The 20,920-nt window shown below is 43.7% G+C and overlaps 2 protein-coding genes across 10 annotated transcripts in view; both read left to right on the top strand.

The window, feature by feature from the left end:
- Window positions 1–20,920, top strand: part of LOC109427696 (integrin alpha-PS1) — a 534,426-nt gene that overhangs the window by 365,386 nt on the left and 148,120 nt on the right. The gene's annotated exons all lie outside the window — the stretch shown is intronic.
- On the top strand, window positions 14,235–19,527 carry LOC134284909 (uncharacterized). Its single transcript, XM_062844472.1, has 5 exons — window positions 14,235–14,701; window positions 14,760–15,804; window positions 15,862–16,717; window positions 16,776–18,483; window positions 18,627–19,527. The coding sequence occupies exons 1-5, from the start codon at window positions 14,235–14,237 to the stop codon at window positions 19,525–19,527; spliced, it is 4,977 nt and encodes a 1,658-aa protein (XP_062700456.1).

Genomic DNA, 20,920 nt, shown 5'->3' with positions numbered 1-20,920 from the left:
GGTAAGTAGGACTGTATTGAATGCACTGACTGCCATTCATACTAAGCCACATTATGGCTTGGGGTCTGGGTCATTTGGCATAAGGTCACATGGCATAAAGATATGCCGTTATGACAAATGTATTTATGCCAAACGATCTTATGCCAAATGTCCCGTTACCGGATGAAGCTTGAAATGATCAAAATTGATGAACTGATTAGCACGAGTAATATGGTTGACTCAATCATATTTTGCTTACTGCAACAAAAGGGGAAAATGAGAATATTTGCATTTAGGAATTCATTGATACCACAGACAAACAGACATACCACTCAAATCGCAATCGTCGTACGATTTAACGGTCATTTTAAAAATGCAGTGCGATTCGGACTGTGCTCGCACGTGTCATGGTGGCGCTGCTGTGCCTACACCACCTCTCAATTTTCGAGAGAAATGAACGCGACGCCGATCAATGTTTACATAAAATGACTCAATCATGAACCTTCATTCATGTTTTATGAATGGGTAATGCCACGAGGGAGTCGTCACCTGCTAAATTGTTACATCGAACCGAGGGAAACAACACCTGCAAATGAATGCTTCGGATTGAGCATTATAGAGGGTGCTAGTGAGATGCCAAACGATGATTTTGAAACAAATTTCTTCTAAGTAGTATGTCTGTTTGTCTGTGTTGATACCTAGAACATCCTGGACACCATGACCGAAATAATTGACATACCAGTTATTTTAAAAGCTGAACTTGGATGTGGGTTACGTTTATATGTATTCATTTAACCTTCGTCGAGAATATAAAAAGGTGTTTTGTATTCTGGGATGGTCTACGTGTTCCAAGCTGTCCTATAGTGAAGTCCTTCAAATCTACAAGAATAATTCTATATACATATTTTCATTTGTGGCGAAACAGCATTGCATAACTGTCGTGTATAGGCGAGTGACCTTACGGCCGACTTCACTAACACTAGTTTATAAGCAACTGTGTATCGTATGAGTAGTCAATAAACCATCATTCTTGTCCTGCCTCTTGAACCGAGTGGTCGTTATTCTTATATTATGTTTAGTTCGACATCACAAATGGCTACGAGGTTTTAATCGAAAATGGCGTCCGGATTTTCGTTTCGTAAGTTCGTTCCGGAGGAGGAAGAGTGGCAGCTGTTCCGGGAGCAGCTAGAGGAGTTTTTCAAGTCAGCCAAGGTCCCTCCGGAAAATAAGGTTCCGGTGTTGGTTAATTGTTTGGAGGCGAGGACGTACAAACTTCTTCGAGATTTGAGCACGCCGGATTTGCCGTCGACGAAAACCTACAACGAGTTATGTAAGTTGCTATCGACACACTTCACCCCGACGACGGTGATTCACAAAGAGAGACGCCAATTTTTCAACGCGGTGCGAGGAGAGGCCGGTCCAGAGTCGGTGAAATCATGGATGGCGAGAATCAAACGCTTGTCAGCTAACTGCAAGTTTGGCGCAAATTTGGAGCATAACCTCACGAACAAGTTTATCGGCGGCTTGAAAGGAAAATCGTTTGATCGAGTGTGCGAGGAGGACGAAACGATTACGCTGGAAAAGGCTATGACGTTGGCGTTGAAGTACGAGGAAGAAAAAACTCCGTTAGTCGATCAAGCTGTCAACCTGGTACGTAGTAAAGACACTATATGCAAAGACACGAAATGTTCCAATTGGAATTCCAAATTTGCTGTCAATGTCATTCCAATCGAGCAGGAGACCTGTCAAACGCGCTTTAAAAGCATTGCTCGACAGCATCATCGTCATCACGCGACAATCATCATCAATAGCAACAATCATCAGATTTCGTGTCTTTAGCATACAGTGTCTTTAGTACGTAGGAGCGAGCAATACAAATCCACGAAGAGTGCAAGAATCATCGAATGCTACGCGTGCGGCAGAAAAGGACATGTCAAACCGGATTGCCGTTTCAAGAATGCCACCTGCAGAAACTGTCGTAAGAAGGGCCACTTGGAAGCGGTATGCAACACGAAGGCGAAACATTACGTTGAAGAGGCGCAGTCGCCGGTGGACGACGGTGACGACGACGATAATGACGTGATCGAGCTGGAGCACAACTTTTTGAGTAAGAATGAATTATGTTCAGTTTTGAAGATACTAGCACAGACAAACAGACATACCACTCAAATCGCAATCGTCGTACGATTTAACGGTCATTTTAAAAATGCAGTGCGATTCGGACTGTGCTTGCACGTGTCATGGTGGCGCTGCTGTGCCTACACCACCTCTCAATTTTCGAGAGAAATGAACGCGACGCCGATCAATGTTTACATAAAATGACTCAATCATGAACCTTCATTCATGTTTTATGAATGGGTAATGCCACGAGGGAGTCGTCACCTGCTAAATTGTTACATCGAACCGAGGGAAACAACACCTGCAAATGAATGCTTCGGATTGAGCATTATAGAGGGTGCTAGTGAGATGCCAAACGATGATTTTGAAACAAATTTCTTCTAAGTAGTATGTCTGTTTGTCTGTGATACTAGCACCACAATCAGAGAGTGCTCCGTTTAAAGCGTTAGTATGTGTGGGCAAAGAAGAAATCGCTATGGAAATTGACTCCGGTGCTGCTGTTTCCGCTATTTCAGAGAGTTTTCGCAGGGAAAAATTTAGTTTTTGTGAGGTACAGGAAACAAAATTGCGCTTGGTGGGATACTCAGGAGAGCAGCTGAAGGTGAGGGGATGTATAGAGCCAGAGGTGTCATTCAACGGAATAGTTAAGCGGCTCAAGTTTGCGGTGGTGCAGGAAGGAGGTCCACCTCTTCTGGGGAGAAACTTTCTCCGAGTGTTCAAGTTGCATATCGCCCCGTTGAACTACGTTTCGAAGGAAGGTACGGATGAGAAATTGGGGAAGTTGTTGCGAGATTACGAGTGTTTGTTTACGAGCGATTTGGGAAAATATAACGGGTTGAAAGTAGATGTGACGTTAGAAGAAGGGGCAAAACCAATTTTCTGTAAACCTAGGCCGGTTCCGCTTAGTTTGGAAAAAGCTGTTGAACAGGAGTTGAATGAAGCAGAATCAAAAGGGATCATCACAAAATGTGATTCTTCCGATTGGGGAACACCGGTTGTTCCAGTGTTAAAGCATGATGGTAAATCAATCAGGTTGTGTGGTGATTACAAAGTCACAGTTAACAAGTTCGTTAAAGATGTTCGGCATCCGTTGCCTCGCATTGAAGAAGTAACGGGAAAACTCAATGGAGGAAAAAAGTTTTCAAAACTAGACCTGAGTCGTGCGTACAATCAATTCGAGTTGTCAGAGGAATCTAAAAAGGTTTGCGCGTTATCCACTCACAAGGGGGTATATTTGATGAACAGGTTACCTTTTGGAATCAAACCTGCCTCGGGTATTGTGCAAAGAGAATTGGAAAAATTGTTTGCAAACGAGCCGTTCGTTATCAATTTCTTGGACGATGTGATGATTACAGGTCGCAATGATCAGGAGCACTTGGAGACTCTGGCTCGGGTATTGCACATTTTGAAAAAGGCTGGATTGACGTTGTGTAAGGAAAAGTGTGTTTTTTTCAAAAGCAAGGTGGACTATCTCGGATTTGAATTTTCGGAACAGGGAATCACTAAGACGAAAGACAGGCTAAAGACAATCATGGACGCAAAGCCCCCGTGAGGGCGTTCGCAGGCATGGTGAACTATTACGGTAGATTTGTGAAAGGTTTGGCTACGATTATGTCTCCGTTGTACGAATTGCTAAAAAAAGGGTGCTCTTTTCACTGGTCGAGCGAATGTCAAAAGTCTTTTGAACGAGTAAAGCGAGAAATCTGTAATGATGTCACGCTTGCTCATTTCGATCCTCAAAAGGAAATTGTTCTCATTTGCGACGCTTCGAAGGTAGGAGTTTCAGCGGTGTTGGCACATCGGGAGAACAACGAAGATCGACCGATTGCTTTCGCTTCCAGGGTATTGAGCCCATCTGAGAAAAATTACAGCGTTCTTCACAAAGAAGGTCTTGCTATTGTATATGGATTGAACAAGTTCTACATGTATCTAGCAGGTAATCAGTTCGTGATTAAGACCGACCATAATCCGTTAGTCTCCATATTCGGTCCAAGCAAAGGCATCCCGGTCATGGCAGCGGGAAGAATTCAGCGGTGGGCGAATTTTATCTCAGGGTTCAATTACAAAATGGAACACGTCTCGTCGAACCAAAATGTTGCGGACTACGCCTCTAGATGTCCGGTAGAATCGTGGGAACTGTGGAAAGAGGATGGCAATTATTTGAATTTTCTTTCCTTACAGTCATGTTCGAATCTCGATCAGGAATCCTTGAGAAAAGCTACTCGCGATGACCCCTTACTACAAGAAGTTATTCGACATGTCATGGAAGGTCGGAAGTCTTTTCTCAAGGGTGACGAGTTTTCTGATTATCGGAATGTCTTCGATGAGTTGTCCGTAGAGGAAGGCATTTTGATGAGAGGGTTCAGACTGGTAGTTCCAGGGTCGCTAAGAACTAACGTTCTCGCTGAACTTCACTCGTCGCATTTAGGTATGGTGAAGATGAAAAGCTTAGCCAGGGGTTATGTCTGGTGGCCAGGACTTGATAGGGCTATTGAAGATCAAGTACATGCGTGTCAATACTGTTCGATCGAACGACCTGCTCCTGAGGTGGCAAAATTGATTCCGTGGGAAGTGCCCGACCGACCTTGGTCAAGAATCCACTTGGATTATGCAGGCCCGGTGAACGGAATTTGGTACTTGATAATCATCGATGCGTTAACTAAGTGGCCAGAAGTATTCCCTACCGCCACCATTACGGCCTCATTTACCATTGAGCGATTATTGAACTGCCTTGCCCGCTTCGGATTAGTTGATACTGTCGTTACGGACAACGGTACTCAATTTACGGCACAAAAGTTCCAAGATTTCCTGAAAGCTAATGGTATTAAACATTGCTTGACAGCCCCCGGGCATCCTGCCACTAATGGTGCTGCGGAAAATTTCGTCAAAACTTTCAAGGGGTCGTTGAAGAAGGCGCTATTGGAAAACCGTGTCAGAAATCATTACGAGATTTTGAGCAACTTTCTTCTCGGCTATCGGAGAGCGCAGCATTGTTCCTCCAAAACTTCTCCATCCTTTGCTATGCTTGGTCGTGAACTAGTTATCAATTTCGACAGGCTGATCCCTAGAAAATCAAACACCGATTGTTCGACCGAGGTCAAAGACAACATCGTTAAGGCCCAAAACACGCAGCGTCATTATCACAAAGGTAAAAGAGATCAAAAGTTCCGTATTGGTGATCGAGTCTTTGTCAGGGACTATACGGACCCTAATCGAGCAGGATGGACAAAAGCGATAGTGGAGAAAGTCCTAGGGGAGCGAAACTATCTAGTTGTGTTGAATAAAAACCAACGGAGAATCAAACGACACCTTGATCAAATCTTCAAGGACGCGTCAAGCACAGAACAGGTTGCGTTCCCCCCGACACAAGATAATAAAGGCATTAGTGAGTCAGCAGTTTCGAGTTCAGGTAGTAAGCAGTATTCGGCCAAAATTGTCTTGGATAAGACCATTTCTCGATCAAATTCATCACTTTCTGGTTCGTTTGTTGGTTCATCTCTCGGTCCGGCGGAGGAGGAGGATGTATTGGGCTTTGAAGAAGGATGGTCGTTGAGGGGTTCGAAGCGAGCTATTCAAGAAGCCTTTCCTGTAAGCAGAACAAACGTTTTCGGATTTGAGTCAGGATGGACGAAACAAAAGAAACGAAGGCTTTTGGATAAGTTACCTGCTGACTTTATTCCCAGAAAATCACAAAGAATCAAACTAAAAACTAAACAAAAAGCTTGAAGATATAACTCTGTAAACCATTGATCTTTTGCAGAATATTCCCCAAGTAACCATTAAGCCGTGAAAATGGCATTAAGTCGGCTCTATAGTCGAATGTAGAACCTGGATAGCAGAGCTAATTGGTTCTATATCCTCTTATAGAGCTGCTCAAAAGCCACTTTTGGCGAATTATTCGGCTGATATACGGCCAACTTTAAAATATCGTACCAAGTCTCTGGAGCGAAAGATGTCAAAAGTGAGACAAAGAAAAAAGAAAAAAAAATTGTTTATCTTCTGTTCTTTTCTAACTTCCTTCGCTTCCATTGAAGTTGCTTTTTTTGCTACTTCATCCAGATTCTAGCTGTTGTCCTCCGAATTCCTGATCAAGTTCAAATCCGTTGCCTTTCTCATCTGCTCCACCAATGCACCATGGGAATGGTGTGATCAAACTAGTATTTAAACCATGAAAAACAAAATAGTTTGGGCATTTCGAGGGTTGAAAATGATATGGTATGAGGATGATTCAGTGGTAAGGTTGGTGGTGACGAGCGCAGGAATTGATGCAGGAGAAGCAATGTTTATATAAATGGTCGGGAAACGTTTCACAAGAAGAGGGAAACGAGCTGGAGTTTGTCTTGATTGAAAAAAATGGAATAATCAAGATAACCAAATTCCATTATCTATTTAACAACACCATTCCGATAAACATGCCAACAACAAAAATAATCCCGTTTCGTCAATCCCGTCCGACATGGATGTTTAAAATGTATTGATCATGACCGACTCGAGTCTGTTTTGGTCGAAATCTATTTTGATTGATATAAACGTCATGTGCTCCAAGCCCTGTGACAGCACTGACAAACTTCTTTACAGCTTGTAGGCTTTATATAGGCTTACAGGGCTTAATTTAGTTCTTACTGGTTATAGTGCCTATAAGCATTAGGAATGCTTATATAGAGCTACTTAGCACTGAAAAGCTGTTTAATGGCCGTTATAATGCTCAGAACAGTGCTTAGTGGTTACCTGGGTCGTTATAGATCGGAACAAAGATAGATGAATTCAACTGCTAGAGAAAAGCTTAAAATGTATCAAAAGAGAAAAATGTTATTTAGTACTAACAACCGAGTGCCCGACGGTCTAATATTGGGCCCCACTTCCTATACAGGATGGCTAACACGCTTAGCGTGGGGGTGTCGTGTATAGGCGAGTGACCTTACGGCCGACTTCACTAACACTAGTTTATAAGAGCACCTTTAACGGTGCGCTTCTATACCCCGTTTGGCAGCCCTCCATCATTGCAGCAAACTTTACCGGTCGCTGCTGGATGCGCTCGCAAAATGATAGCGCTATGGGTGGGTGACCAAATATAGTAGCGGGACAGTTGCGCTGCTATAAATTCTATGGGAATATGACAGCCCTCCAGATACGAATCAGGGTGACTAAATTGATTGCTACCAGTGTGGAAAAGGGTGGTTAAGTCAAAATGGTAGCGCTGCGTGGGTTGCTCGAATAGTAGCCGCCGTTAATGTTGCTCTAAGCAACTGTGTATCGTATGAGTAGTCAATAAACCATCATTCTTGTCCTGCCTCTTGAACCGAGTGGTCGTTATTCAGTGTTTAGTTCGACATCACAATAACCTTCTGGGATCCGTGAAGCTCTTGACATCTAAAATGTCATGCATAGACACTGTAGGGGTATTTCAGGTTAGCCAAACTACCTTGGAGTTCAGGACTTCAGGTCTACACTCGTAACAGTAGCCATATCTGTTATACTGGGTAACGTTGTATAATCAACCGCAGTGTCAACTAGCTTATTATAAACCTTTGGGACATTCTGGTTCGTCCAAACTGTTCTATAATAAAGTCCTTCAAATCTACAAGAAAAACTTTATGAGGTTTCACCATAAATAATAGCATAAGTGCTGTTCATAAACTACGTAGACCAAATTTTGGCCATCTCGGAATCCCCCTCCCACCCGTTGACTTTTGTCCATACAAAAATTTTAAAATTTGTATGGAGCGTAGACATTGGCCAGACCCCCCTCCCCCTAAAAGCCTACGTGGTATATAAACGTCCATATAGCATAATATGCTGAGATCCTCGAAGCTCTTGAAATCTCATATGTCATTTAGAGCCACTATGGGAATGTTCCAGGTTAGCCAAACTATCTTTGAGTTCAGAATTTCAGGTCTACTCTCGTAACATCAGCTATAGCTGACATACTGAGTAACGTTTCATAATCAATCGCGGTGACTGGACCAACCTGAAGTCTACTATATATTATTATGCATCTTTGGGACATTGAGGGTCGTCCAAACTATTCTGAAGTTTAGCTCTTCAGTAGTTATTCTCACAATGAACTTGTGAACTGTACTCTGTAAACCCCCTGGCATATCATGAGTCATTTCAAAATAGTTTTGAGATATTCAATATCTACAAAACTACTTCGTAGACCATACTCCATTGCACGGTGACGTCATCAAGAAATCGCTCTCTTTCTCTCCTACGGGAAATTAGAAAACAACAGGACCAACACCTGTGACGGGTACTGGTCCTGTTGTTTTCAAACTCTCTGAAAGAGCGAAAGAGATAGAATTTCGCCGTGAGGTGGTCTATAGCTCCAGGTCTACACTTGTGATAATAGCTTTTGCCACTACGTTAAGTATCCACTGTACTTACCAAAGTAGTTAGAGGAACAATAAGCGTTGTTATATATTTTTGGGATATTATCAGTGAAGAGAATTGTCAGACAAAAGAGGCATAAAACAAGCAACAAAGAAGACGCGGCGATTACTCTTTATCCCAACTGGTAACAGATAATGACATGATCTCGAAAATTTTTGTTGCAGTAAACGGAAGCTGAATTTGTTGCGTACTTTTCAACTCGTGAATAATCAATTATTACTAACCCAAAATCAAAACTTTTTGATGATACATATTCAGTACCGTTGCAGTGTTTACCGACTCGAAGTTACCACTCGAAAATCACAATGCAAGGCTTAAAAATCTCTTAACTCGTGGTGCACGATCTTTGCCCTTTTCTGTTCAAGTTGGGACAAACCCATGTCGCATTGGGTAGTATGTCGCAACAAATTCAGGTTGCGACATTGTTGTTATTGTTGCGCGATGGTTGAATTTTGATTCACTTGTAACGTTCCGTCCTGTTCCAAAAGCTAGCGGCTTAAGCGCCACCTCCTCTAAAGAAGGACCGTTAGCTCTGCTAAGTTTTACCCGGATGAGACTGCCAACTCAGGGCAGGTTTAAGTTCCACCAGAACCGAAGTCGCACTTCAACACACCAAAACGTCGTAGCCAATAAACCAATCAGTACTTACCAACCAACCTAAAAACTATGAAAAATATGTACAAATCCCAAAAATCAAACAATAAGAAAGAAGCTTAGCAACTAATAGGAAAATACCCACCTTAAATCTAATAAAAATATTCGTGACGTAGGCCAAATGGAGTGTGTTCTAAACTAGAAGTAATTTTTATTCAGTTCAAAAAATTAACGATCACGAAATAACAAAAAAGCGATCAATTTATCGAGGAATGATCGAGCAATATTTAGATTTTATTTTTTTAAATTAAGGAAAGCCTAATTCCTAACCGTGTGTGACGTCACGTTTTAATTCTTGTTCAAATAATTGCATTTGTTTCTAGAAACTTTTCGAGCAACTAAAGGACAGATCTGACCTTTTCTTCGGAGAATCCCGCGTCGGATGTCCTCAAGTTTGCAGAAGACACGGCCAAACTCTCGACGCGACACTGTCCTCCAACGCACTAAGGGCCAGAATCGCAATCTAGCGGAACTAAATTAATTACTCCTAAACGAAGCATTTCTGACACATGGTGTCTTCGACAAAGTTGTTTGACATCAGCAGGGGCATCTATTGCTAAGAACGTTGTAGTTCGCAACTCGTCCGTATAGGTGGTGCCACTATCTAACTCCTTTGTTTCACGTCCTAGAGACTTGGCGTCTTCGGCAAAGTTGTTCATTTTGACAAAATAAACAACTCTTTCTCAAACGTAAAAATTCCACAGCCTACTGTTTTCAAGTTATTTAAAAAATAAAAACCAATCAATGAAAAAACCGTTTTTTAAGCTAATTTTGACATTTTTACCGGAAACCATGTGAGTTTAATTTTTTTTCTAATGCATATGTGTCAAGCCAATCACGTTGTACGGGAATATGTTGAATATTATCATTAAAAATTTAAAATAAAAATACAAATTCGAAAAAAAAGTGTGAATTTCAACCCTTAATATCTCACAAAGCGCAAAAAATCGCAACTTCAAATTTTCAGCAAATACGAAGCAATACTAGATGAACATACTGCCAAAAATTTGGAGAGGTATTTTTTGGTGTTTTTGAGATAACAGCCTTTTAGTAACAGTATAAATATAAGTAGTGCCAGCATGTAACTTTTTACTGTTACACATTAGAGAGTTCATGTCTTGGAAAAAAATGTTCATTTTGACTAAATAAACAACTCTTTCCTAGACGTCAAAATCCCACGGCCTACTGTTTTCGAATTATTGTATATAAACTAGATGTTATTGATAAAAACTGATAATGAAACACATTTTGATGCAATACTATGAACTATTTTTATTGTTTTCACTTTTACGATACATAGAAGTTGTCAGTTTACTATTGTCGGCATGGGTCAAGATATATTTTAATTTTTTTGCATGTTAATTTCAAAGTGTTTTAAGCTTAACCTATTTTGTCAATCATTTTAAATTTTAGAGCTCGAAATATCTTGTCGAAAGCTTGTGGATCTGTTTCTGGATGGAAAGGACGGTGATCGAAGGTTGTGAAACTGAAGCTCCACGAAACTTACATGTTCATGGCCTACTATGTATCGTAAAAGTAAAAACAATAAAAATAGTTCATAGTATTGTATCAAAATGTGTTTTATTGTCATTTTTAATCGATATAATCTAGTTTATATGCAATAATTCGAAAACAGTAGGCTGTAGAATTTTGACGTCTAGGAAAGAGTTGTTTATTTAGTCAAAATGAACAACTTTTTCCAAGACATGAACTCTCTAAAGTGTAACAGTAAAAAGTTACATGCTGACATTACTTATATTTATACTGTTACTAAAAAGCTATTATCTCAAAAACACCAAAAAATACCTCTCCAAATTTTTGGCAGTATGTTCACCTAGTATTGCTCCGTATTTGCTGAAAATTTGATGTTGCGATTTTTTGCGCTTTGTGAGATATGAAGGCTTCAAATTCACACTGTTTTTTCGAATTTGTATTTTTATATTAAATTTTTAATGATAATATTCAACATATTCCCGTACAATGTGTTTGGTTTGACACATATGCATTAGGAAAAAAATTAAAATCACATGGTTTCCGGTAAAAATGTCAAAATTAGCTTAAAAAACGGTTTTTTCATTGATTGGTTTTATTTTTTAAATAACTCGAAAACAGTAGGCTGTGTAAATTTGACATCTGAGAAAGAGTTGTTTATTTTGGCAAAATAAACAACTTTACCGAAGACGCCAAGTCTCTAGGACGTGAAACAAAGAAGTTAGATGATGGCGCCACCTATGCGGACGAGTTGCGAACTACTACGTTCTAAGCAATAGATGCCCCTGCTGATGTCAAACAACTTTGTCGAAGACACCATGTGTCGGAAATGCTTCGTTTTGGAGTAATTAATTTAGTTCCGCTAGATTGCGATTCTGGCCCTTAGTGCAACGGTTACTGCAAAGCCAAATTCACCCACCAGTGCGTCAAAGTCGTCTTGCCACGGGTCCAACCAAGTGCACCACTCACCAGACTCGCGCGCAGGTGTCCTTTTCGGGGTACAGATATCCCCTAGTTCTGTGGAGTGTTTCCGTTTTGAGAGAACACGGTCGACACCACGCGACTTATTGGCGTACGAGTCGTGTCACACGCGCAGATTTATGTTGCATGCGGCTGTCGCAACAGCAAGGTGACGAGAGGTGAGCTTTCGATCCAACCAGGATGCACTGGACGAACGGATCAATCGACGTCCTCTAGGCGTAGCGTCGGTTGGCGATTCAAACTACGACGCACGTAGCTCACGCAGACGCCGGACCGTAGTCACTCCGCACTAACCGCCCACGTTGACGGGGCTTGACGGTCCTGAATTTTGGACACACTACAATATCAAAGCACAAATGGTATTTCTCTACCAACTCTTATCACACTCGACAAATTTATCTTAAAAAATTCGAGTTTAGTGAAAAGTACTAAGAATTCACTTGATTCAAATTTAGAATTACACTTTCAATATTCCAACTGATTGGTACTACGCACTCCACAATAATGATGAGCCCGATGCGAGTTAGATTGGGCAGACCCTAATCGCTGCGGCGCTAATCTCATCTATTCTCTGATTTAAGAGAGAGATTTTATTGCAATAGTCATTTCTCGCTATTCTTAAAACAATACTGCACCGATTTATTCTCTACGACGCAATTTGGTATGTTACTGCGCAATAAATTTGAATATTGGAATATTCCATCCGGTTTACTTGTTCAAACACTAGGTGTCGCATTATTGGGTGGTGTCTTCGGTAAGCTTGAAAAGTACGCAGCCTAGTTACGATATTTCGTTGCAGTCAAACTTGCTGCACTCATCTGACAGCATAACAACTGACAGCACAACAAAAAACATATCAACATGATAAACATTTTAAAGTAGGTTCACAATGTCCTTACACACTGGATATTATGGATTTCCTTACTGTTATGAAGCTTAGGGTCGATTTCTTCACCCTGTCTTATGCCTTGGACAGACTGGTGGTATACGTACCATGGTACAATTATCTTGAAACGAGTTCTATACTAATTATTATCTTCAGTCAAGACAGCCTTGTAATAATTTTCTTGACAACTTGTACCATGGTACGAATACCACCAGTCTGTCCCTGATATTAAGCGTTAAACCAGGTTTAACTATATGGGTAAGCCTGGCTTACCGGTTAAGCCGAGGTGAAAAAATCGGCCCTTAGTGGATAAAAAACCACTGTAACTTTCAGAAGAACTACTGGACATGATATATTACAAATTTCATTTTCATTTCCATTTTGCAGCCTTTGGTGGGGCAATGAGAGCGCAAGTCAGTCCAAAGCCGATGATAAGGAGGGGTAATGGCTGAATAGTCTTTGCTGACCACCACATAAACCATGGGAGAGGAAAAGGGTATTTTGGTGTGGGATTAGGGTGTTGGTACAGACTTGACAATATCAATGCTATTCAGATGCAAATTAATTTTAAGACTCAATAGTAAATCGCATACCTTCCAAAACCAAAAAAACAAAAATTCACCAAATGCCAAGCTAGTCATAGAAAAAAAAAGCGCCCGATTGTTTATTTTTGTCAATTAGAACAAACGGAAACTTCTACCCTCTCCGACTCGCTAGTCAGCCCGGAAAAAATGTCCCTTCAGTTCTGGAATAGTTATTTATGTAACGAGTTGCAAAAAGTTGTTTTTTTCAGCACGAGTCGTACATTTACCAACGAGGCTTGCCGAGTTGGAAAAATACGAAGAGTGCTGAAAAAAATTGAGTTTTGCAACGAGTTCCATACAAAATTTTATGCAATGATTTTTTTCATAATGCAGCTCATTTAAGTTGTATAATGTTCATAATGCAACTCAAATGAGTTGCATTATGAACATTATACAACTATTTTTTATTATGCAACTCATTATGATACTAAAATAAGTTATATAAAATGTAAATTATGATACTGAATTGCATAAAATATATTATTCCCAATTAAGCCTTAATTCGAATTGTCCGCGTGGTCTTGTAGTACCCCTACTAGGTAAGAACCAGTCATTGCCATACATATTAAATGCTAGACATGACCCCATGGATAGCATTTGCATATGTAAAAGCTTTGCTGATGTGACTTTCCTATTAGACAATTCTCTCATCTCATGTTTGTCTTCAAAACCTTATCAAGCTTAGAAAATTGAAGTTAATAAACAATACATTACAAATGCGAAAAATCTCCCTTTTCCCCCTATCCGCAACCTGGGGACGCGCCCTGTTGGATTTCGAAAGCCTCGGAGAATATTACAAACCTTCAATGGCATTCCTATACTGTTCGGGGATTTGCGTCGAAATTCCTACCCCCATCGCACAGCATACCTGTCATCACCTATATACATTGACTGGAACCAACCGTTGCCAGCGCGAGAAGAAAAAGAGGAAGAAGAATCATTAGAGAAAACCACTTGTAATCGAACAACAGAGCAATAAACACGTGAAAACAAGTTTGTCCGTATGTTCACTCCGCAATCCGTCGGTAGAAAGTTTCCAACCGTCCGAATAGTGTTCTCGGGTTACCGGTTCTCCGTTTAAGTTCCGCCTCCACCTCTCGGCTTTGGTTTTCGGACATTTATACATAGTTTTGGTCCTTCGGAACCGAATAATGGATCCAGCCGACCTGGAAAGATTACGCGCAAATCGAGAGGTTATGTTCGCAAAAGTGAAGTGGGAGTTGTCCGTCGCGAAAGCACTCCACACCCGGAATCCGTCGTGCGGCGAAGTGCATGAGCGTCGGGAAAAGCTCACGGTGGTTGCGGCAAATTTCGAAGCAGTGCAAACAGTGATCGAGGAGAACACAAGCAACCTGATGGATGTTACGTCGGTTTTCAACTACCGCACCCAATTTGAAGAGGTTTATTTCATTGTGAAAGACCTGTATACGGAGTACCTGGACGCAAATCAGGACCATGTTTCTTGGCATAGTAGTGCGGGCAGCGAGACGTCCAATGATTTGCGGGATGCGATAAAGGCGCTTTTGGAAACGCAGCAGGCAATGCTCGATCGCCGGCATGTAGCGGGTGGTCAGGTGCCGAATCATGAACCCCAAGTAAAACATTCCCGTCTTCCGAGGTGAGCGCAAAGCCTGGAACTCGTTCAAGCATTTGTTTGTCAGCACGATCCACAACAGGGAGGATCTGAAGCCTTCCGTCAAAATGCAGTATCTGCTTTCCTACTTGGATGGAGAAGCGATGCGGATGGTGAATTCGTTCCCCATCACCGATGCCAACTACGACGAGGCGTGGGCAACACTCGTGACGCACTATGATAAAAAGAAATACACAGTGTTTGCCCTCGTGCGGGAGTTTGTCGATCAGCCATCGGTCACCAATGCGGCTGGATTGAAGAAACTAGTGGCTACTTCTGATGACGTCATCCGACAGTTGAAGGCTCTCGGCAACGAGTACGAGACACGGGATCCTTGGCTCATCCATATGCTGCTGGAGAAAGTGTACCGGGAGACCCGCGCGCTATGGGCGCAGAAGATAATCGACGAGGAAAACCCGATGTTCGCAGATTTCATCGATTTTCTGCAGAAACGCTGTGACGCTCTGGAGACTTGTTCGGCGTTTTCGCGGAAGCAGGGAGAAACTGCGAAGAAGGAGTTCCCGAAGAACAACCCAAGCGAGAAGAAGGTTCAAGCATTCCACGCCAGTGCGACACAGGCGTCGTGTGCGAAGTGTGGAAAGGATCATCCAACGTACCACTGCGAACAATTCAAGGCCATGGATGTGTCGGCGCGTAGGGAACTGGCACTCACGTCGAAGTTGTGCTTCAATTACCTGCGTCCGTCACACACAGCGAAGAAGTGTCAATCGAAGTCGGTGTGCCGCACTCCGCAGTGCAACCAGCGGCACCACACAATGCTATGCCAGCAGGAAATCAAACAACCGGATAGAAAGCAGGAGGTTCAACAACTTCCGGAATCGGGATCGGATGTTCCATCGATCTCTACCAACGTTGCGCAGGCGGTTGCCGAAAAGCAAGGACCGTCCGCATTCGCATTGCTACCTACGGTGGTGGCCAACATTCGAGGAGGTGATAGGAACCTACACGAGGTGAGGATTTTGATCGACTGTGATTCCCAAGCATCTCTCATCACGTCAACCTGTGTCAAGCGCCTTGGGTTGAGGCGCAGCAATGCTTCTTTGGAAGTCACCGGTGTCAGCGGCGAGGTCGTCGGTACCACTGCCGGCATCGTCCCGTTGGTGATTTCATCGCGTTTCAACGAGGAAACCAAGCTCACTACATCCGCTTACGTGCTGGGAAAGCTCACGGCAACCCTGCCGTGCCAGCGTTTCGACGTAGCAAACATGCCGTACTTGGAGCATCTACAACTCGCGGACCCCCACTTCAACCAACCAGGTTCGGTGGATGTCATACTGGGATCGGATGTCTTCCTGTCCGTATTGGAGGCCGGGCAGGTCAAGGATCCAAATGGAGTTCCTGTAGCACAGCGTTCCATCTTTGGTTGGATGGTTGCAGGAAGAATCTCGAAGCAATGGTGTACGCACGCGCATCACTCGGTGGTCAATCTTCACCAGGAATTCGACATCGATCGCACCCTGCGATTGTTCTGGGAAGACCAGGAGTTGCGTCAAGCAAAGCTTTGGACACAGGAAGAACAGAGGGTTGTTAATCACTTCAACTCGACTCTTACTCGTACGGAAGATGGTCGCTTTATTGTCCGACTGCCAATGGACGATTCAAAGCAGCAGCTGGGAGAGTCGCTGACCGCAGCAGTCAGGCGGCTACGGGCTATGGAACACCGATTTGAAAACGACACGAACTTCAAGGAGAGATACGTTGCCTTCATGCAGGACTATCAGGATTTAGGCCACATGGAACCGATTCCGGAGGCAGAGATCCAAGTTGATTGTACGAGGTCCTATTATTTGCCGCACCACGGGGTCGTAAAGGAAGGCAGCAGCACCACCAAGCTTAGGGTGGTCTTTCACGCTTCGTGTGTCACCACTTCTGGAGCGTCACTCAACGATCTGCTACTCGATGCACCGAATATCAACACCGATATCTTCGACATCATGATGGAGTTCAGATTCTACAAAGTAGTGTTCACCCGCAGACGCGGTAAAGATGTACCGACAAATATTGGTGCACCCTGACGATCGAGATTTTCTGCGGGTAGTATGGAGAAGCTCACCGGACAAGCCAATACAGCACTTCCGGCTTCGCACGGTGACATACGGGCTGAAGAACTCTGGATTTCTGGCCATGGCAGCACTCAAGACGGCAGCGGACGAGTATGAAGGAAAGTATCCTGAAGCCGCAGAGCGCATCAAGAAAAGCACCTACGTTGATGACCTCACATCCGGAGCTAAATCAGTCGCGGAAGCTATTCATCTCGTCAAGGAGATCAACGAGATCGTGGAGAGTGCAGGTTTTACATTACGCAAATGGAGCTCGAATTCAGCGGCGGTTCTAGAATCGCTACCTGAAATCAGCACAACGCCAATACAAATACAGTTTCCGGATGAACGGGATATGGTGAAGGCTCTAGGAATTCATTGGGTTCCGGACAAGGACGTCCTCACGATCAAGGTAAGCCTGCACACTGATGGGCCCAACACGAAGCACCAACTACTTTCAGACTCTGCCAGACTGTTCGATCCGTTCGGATGGTTTGCGCCGGTCATTGTTCGTGCCAAAATCCTTTTTCAACATTGTTGGCTGTACGACCTGAATTGGCACGATCCGCTTCCCTCCGTCGTTGAAGAAAAATGGGTCGAAATGAAGGAGAGCCTGTACCAGCTGGAGAGAATCAATATTCCACGATGGGCACCCAACTACGAGGATCAAATCCAACTCCACGGTTTTTCTGATGCCTCCGAGGAAGCGTATGCGGCAGTTGTGTACCTCAGATCGGTGGATCAAAATGGGAAGGTATACGTTACGTTGCTGGCAGCGAAGACAAAGGTTGCACCCGTGCGGCAGGTGTCTCTTCCACGCCTCGAACTCAACGCTGCTGAACTACCAGCGAAGCTGATGAAGCAAGTTGCTGAATCTCTCAAGCGCTTCCAGGCAGAACGATATGCTTGGACGGACTCGACTATTGTGCTTCAGTGGCTCTCAGGACATCCTCGAAAATGGAACACTTACGTGGCCAACAGAACTTCCTCGATACTGGAGGTCTTGTCACGTAAGCATTGGGCTCACGTTGCATCGAACGATAATCCTGCGGACTGCGCGTCTCGTGGGATATCTCCGGCAGAGCTCATCGATCATCATCTGTGGTGGTCAGGACCAACGTGGCTGGCGGAAGATTCTGCCACCTGGAATCGAACCAACCCGTCTGACGATTTGGATGAAACAACATTGGAGGTACGTAAACGATTCCAAACACTCAATGTCGCTATCATCAACTCAGGATCCACGTACGAAATCGAGAAGCACATACTGGCTAATCGATCCAGCATCGGCGCGGCATGTCGACAGCTGGCATGTGTCCAACGATTCATCTTCAACCTGAAGTCGAAGGCGTCGACTCAGTACGAGAGGCGCTCGGGTGCGATCCTTCCATCCGAGTTACACGCAGCCAGGATGCAGCTCATCAGACTGGCTCAGCACGAAGGCTATGAAGAAGAAGCAAAATCGTTGGCGAAGGGAAACGAAGTCCATCCGAAATCGAAGATCATCAGCAGCTTGTACCCTTTCTTGGATGGAACCGGGACGATTCGTGTCGGGGGACGTTTGCAGCAGTCGTCGTTTCCTTTTGAAGTGAAGCACCCGGCGATACTCCCGAAGAACCACCGCGTGTCCAGATTACTGGTTGAGGAGCTACATTTGCAGAACTCTCATGCAGGTCCCACACTCCTGACGGCAGCGATCAATCAGAGGTACTGGATTCCAGGCTGCCAACATCTCATCAAACAAGTCATTCAGAATTGCGTCAAATGTTGCCGACAGAAAGCCAAAACATCACAGCAGCTAATGGGCAGTCTTCCAGCGGCGCGCGTTACCGCATGTCGACCCTTCACAGCCATGTCGGAGATGACTATGCCGGTCCCATTCTAGTGCGATGCAGCAATATCCGCGGAGAACGTTGCTCGAAGGGATACATCGTCGTATTTGTCTGCCTCTCGAGCAAGGCGGTTCACCTCGAGGTTGCAGGAGACCTCTCGACTGATACGTTTTTGGGAGCTTTCAAGCGAATGATTTCTCGGCGAGGTTACTGCAACGAGATCTGGTCGGATAATGGGACGAACCTGGTTGATGCCGACCGGCAACTGACGGAGATCTACGAAGCAACGCAGACTCACAGCAAGAAAACTGAACCGTACTTCAGCAACCTTGGCATCCGCTGGAGGTTCATTCCGCCATCCAGTCCGCATCAGGGTGGCATCTGGAAAGCGGCCGTTAAGAGCGCAAAGGAGCTTTTGAGACTGGTCTTTGGCAACGAAAAGCTCACGTTCGAGAAGTTGTCGACTGTACTCTGCCAAATTGAAGCGTGTCTCAATTCGAGGCCACTGTATCCTATCTCCACATCGCCGGACAGCTTCGAGGCCCTTACGCCGGGGCATTTTTTGGTGGCTCAACCGCTGAACCTGCTACCGGAACCCGACATTGGACATCTGAAAGTAAACCAACTGGATAATTGGGAGAAGGTACAACGAATCACAGCTGAGTTTTGGAACCGTTGGCGCAACGAGTATATTGCTACACTGCAGCCACGTAGTAAGTGGAGAAATCGTCGAGACAACATCAAGCCGGACCAGCTCGTTCTGGTGAAAAGTGACAGCACCTCACCGTCCGCCTGGGAACTGGCCCGGGTTGTAGCTGTTCATCCAGACAAGCATGGTTTGGTGCGCACTGTCACGCTCCGCCGAGGAAGATCCGAATACCAGCGTCCAGTGCAGAAGCTATGTACACTTCCTGATTGAGGCCTTGCCTCAAGGCGGGGAGGATGTTCGGGGATTTGCGTCGAAATTCCTACCCCCATCGCACAGCATACCTGTCATCACCTATATACATTGACTGGCACCAACCGTTGCCAGCGCGAGAAGAAAAAGAGGAAGAAGAATCATTAGAGAAAACCACTTGTAACCGAACAACAGAGCAATAAACACGTGAAAACAAGTTTGTCCGTATGTTCACTCCGCCATCCGCCGGTAGAATGTTTCCAACCGTCCGAATAGTGTTCGCGGGTTACCGGTTCTCCGTTTGAGTTCCGCCTCCACCTCTCGGCTTTGGTTTTCGAACATTTATACACATACACTAACCCACATTGCCCATTCAGGGGTCTAACTGGGCCTATTACCCTCCCTCAGTTTGTAATATTCTCACCAACTTGGAATTATATTCTCCCGGCACATAAATGACTTTGACAAATGTTCGATATACTATGCAGCAGCATGATCAGTATAACTATATCAGGTGACTTGAAGATCTGATTTTTACAGAATTGTTTGCCATGAGTATACATTCAGCTATTCCAATCATTACTGCAAAGCACATCGGCTACATGCCTGAATTCAAAGCTTCCTGGAAGATATAATCCAAGCCCAGGGACTGGACATGGTATATTACAAATTGTAGCTTTAAATGAAAGAAGTTACCGATACAACCGTAGACTTTAAATTCAGACTGATCTGATACTGTCTATTAACCTTTCAGAAGACTTACTGGACATGATAGATTACAAATCGTAACTTTGTCGTTACACCCGTAGGTGGGGCTCTTAACTTTCTGATGCAATGTTATCCATCACAGCTGGAAAGTAGATAAAAGCACACAATTCAAAAATTTCCACAAATTATTGTTATCAAAACTATTAAAAAAAGCTTAATGACTTACAAGGAATTATAATTGTGATACTTCTACCTTAACTACTCGTTTTTTCTCGAACGACACCTGTTTTGTTTCAGTCTGAACTATGACAGATGAAGTTTTCCGAGTCTCGGTAAAGTTATCACTTTACAGGTTATTTGATTCTGAGTTTTTAACTATGTATCAGCAAAACAGAATAAACGCAATCAAACACAAGACAAACTGGACAAGAATCCTTATTACCAAAACACATTACCCCAGCTTGATCTTTCAACGTAACGCAACACAAAATAGTGATCTACCTACGTTGCGGGCTCCATTAAAGATCGAGCATTTTTTTAATCCCTTCCAGCATTCATCTATCAGCATGGGTCGCCTGACACCTTGAATTGAGGTTCCCTGTTTGACGAACTTTTACCTCTGGAAAAGGGGCTCGTAGTGCTATTCTAAGCCAGCAGCTACACAGGCCCTATCATCAGGTCAATATTGGGTATAATAATTTATTAA

The sequence above is a fragment of the Aedes albopictus genome, chromosome 1 (assembly GCF_035046485.1).
Source record: "Aedes albopictus strain Foshan chromosome 1, AalbF5, whole genome shotgun sequence".
Taxonomy (NCBI): domain Eukaryota; kingdom Metazoa; phylum Arthropoda; class Insecta; order Diptera; family Culicidae; genus Aedes; species Aedes albopictus.
Note: the sequence above shows the minus strand (reverse complement) of the source record. Positions and strands in the feature narration are given on the sequence as shown.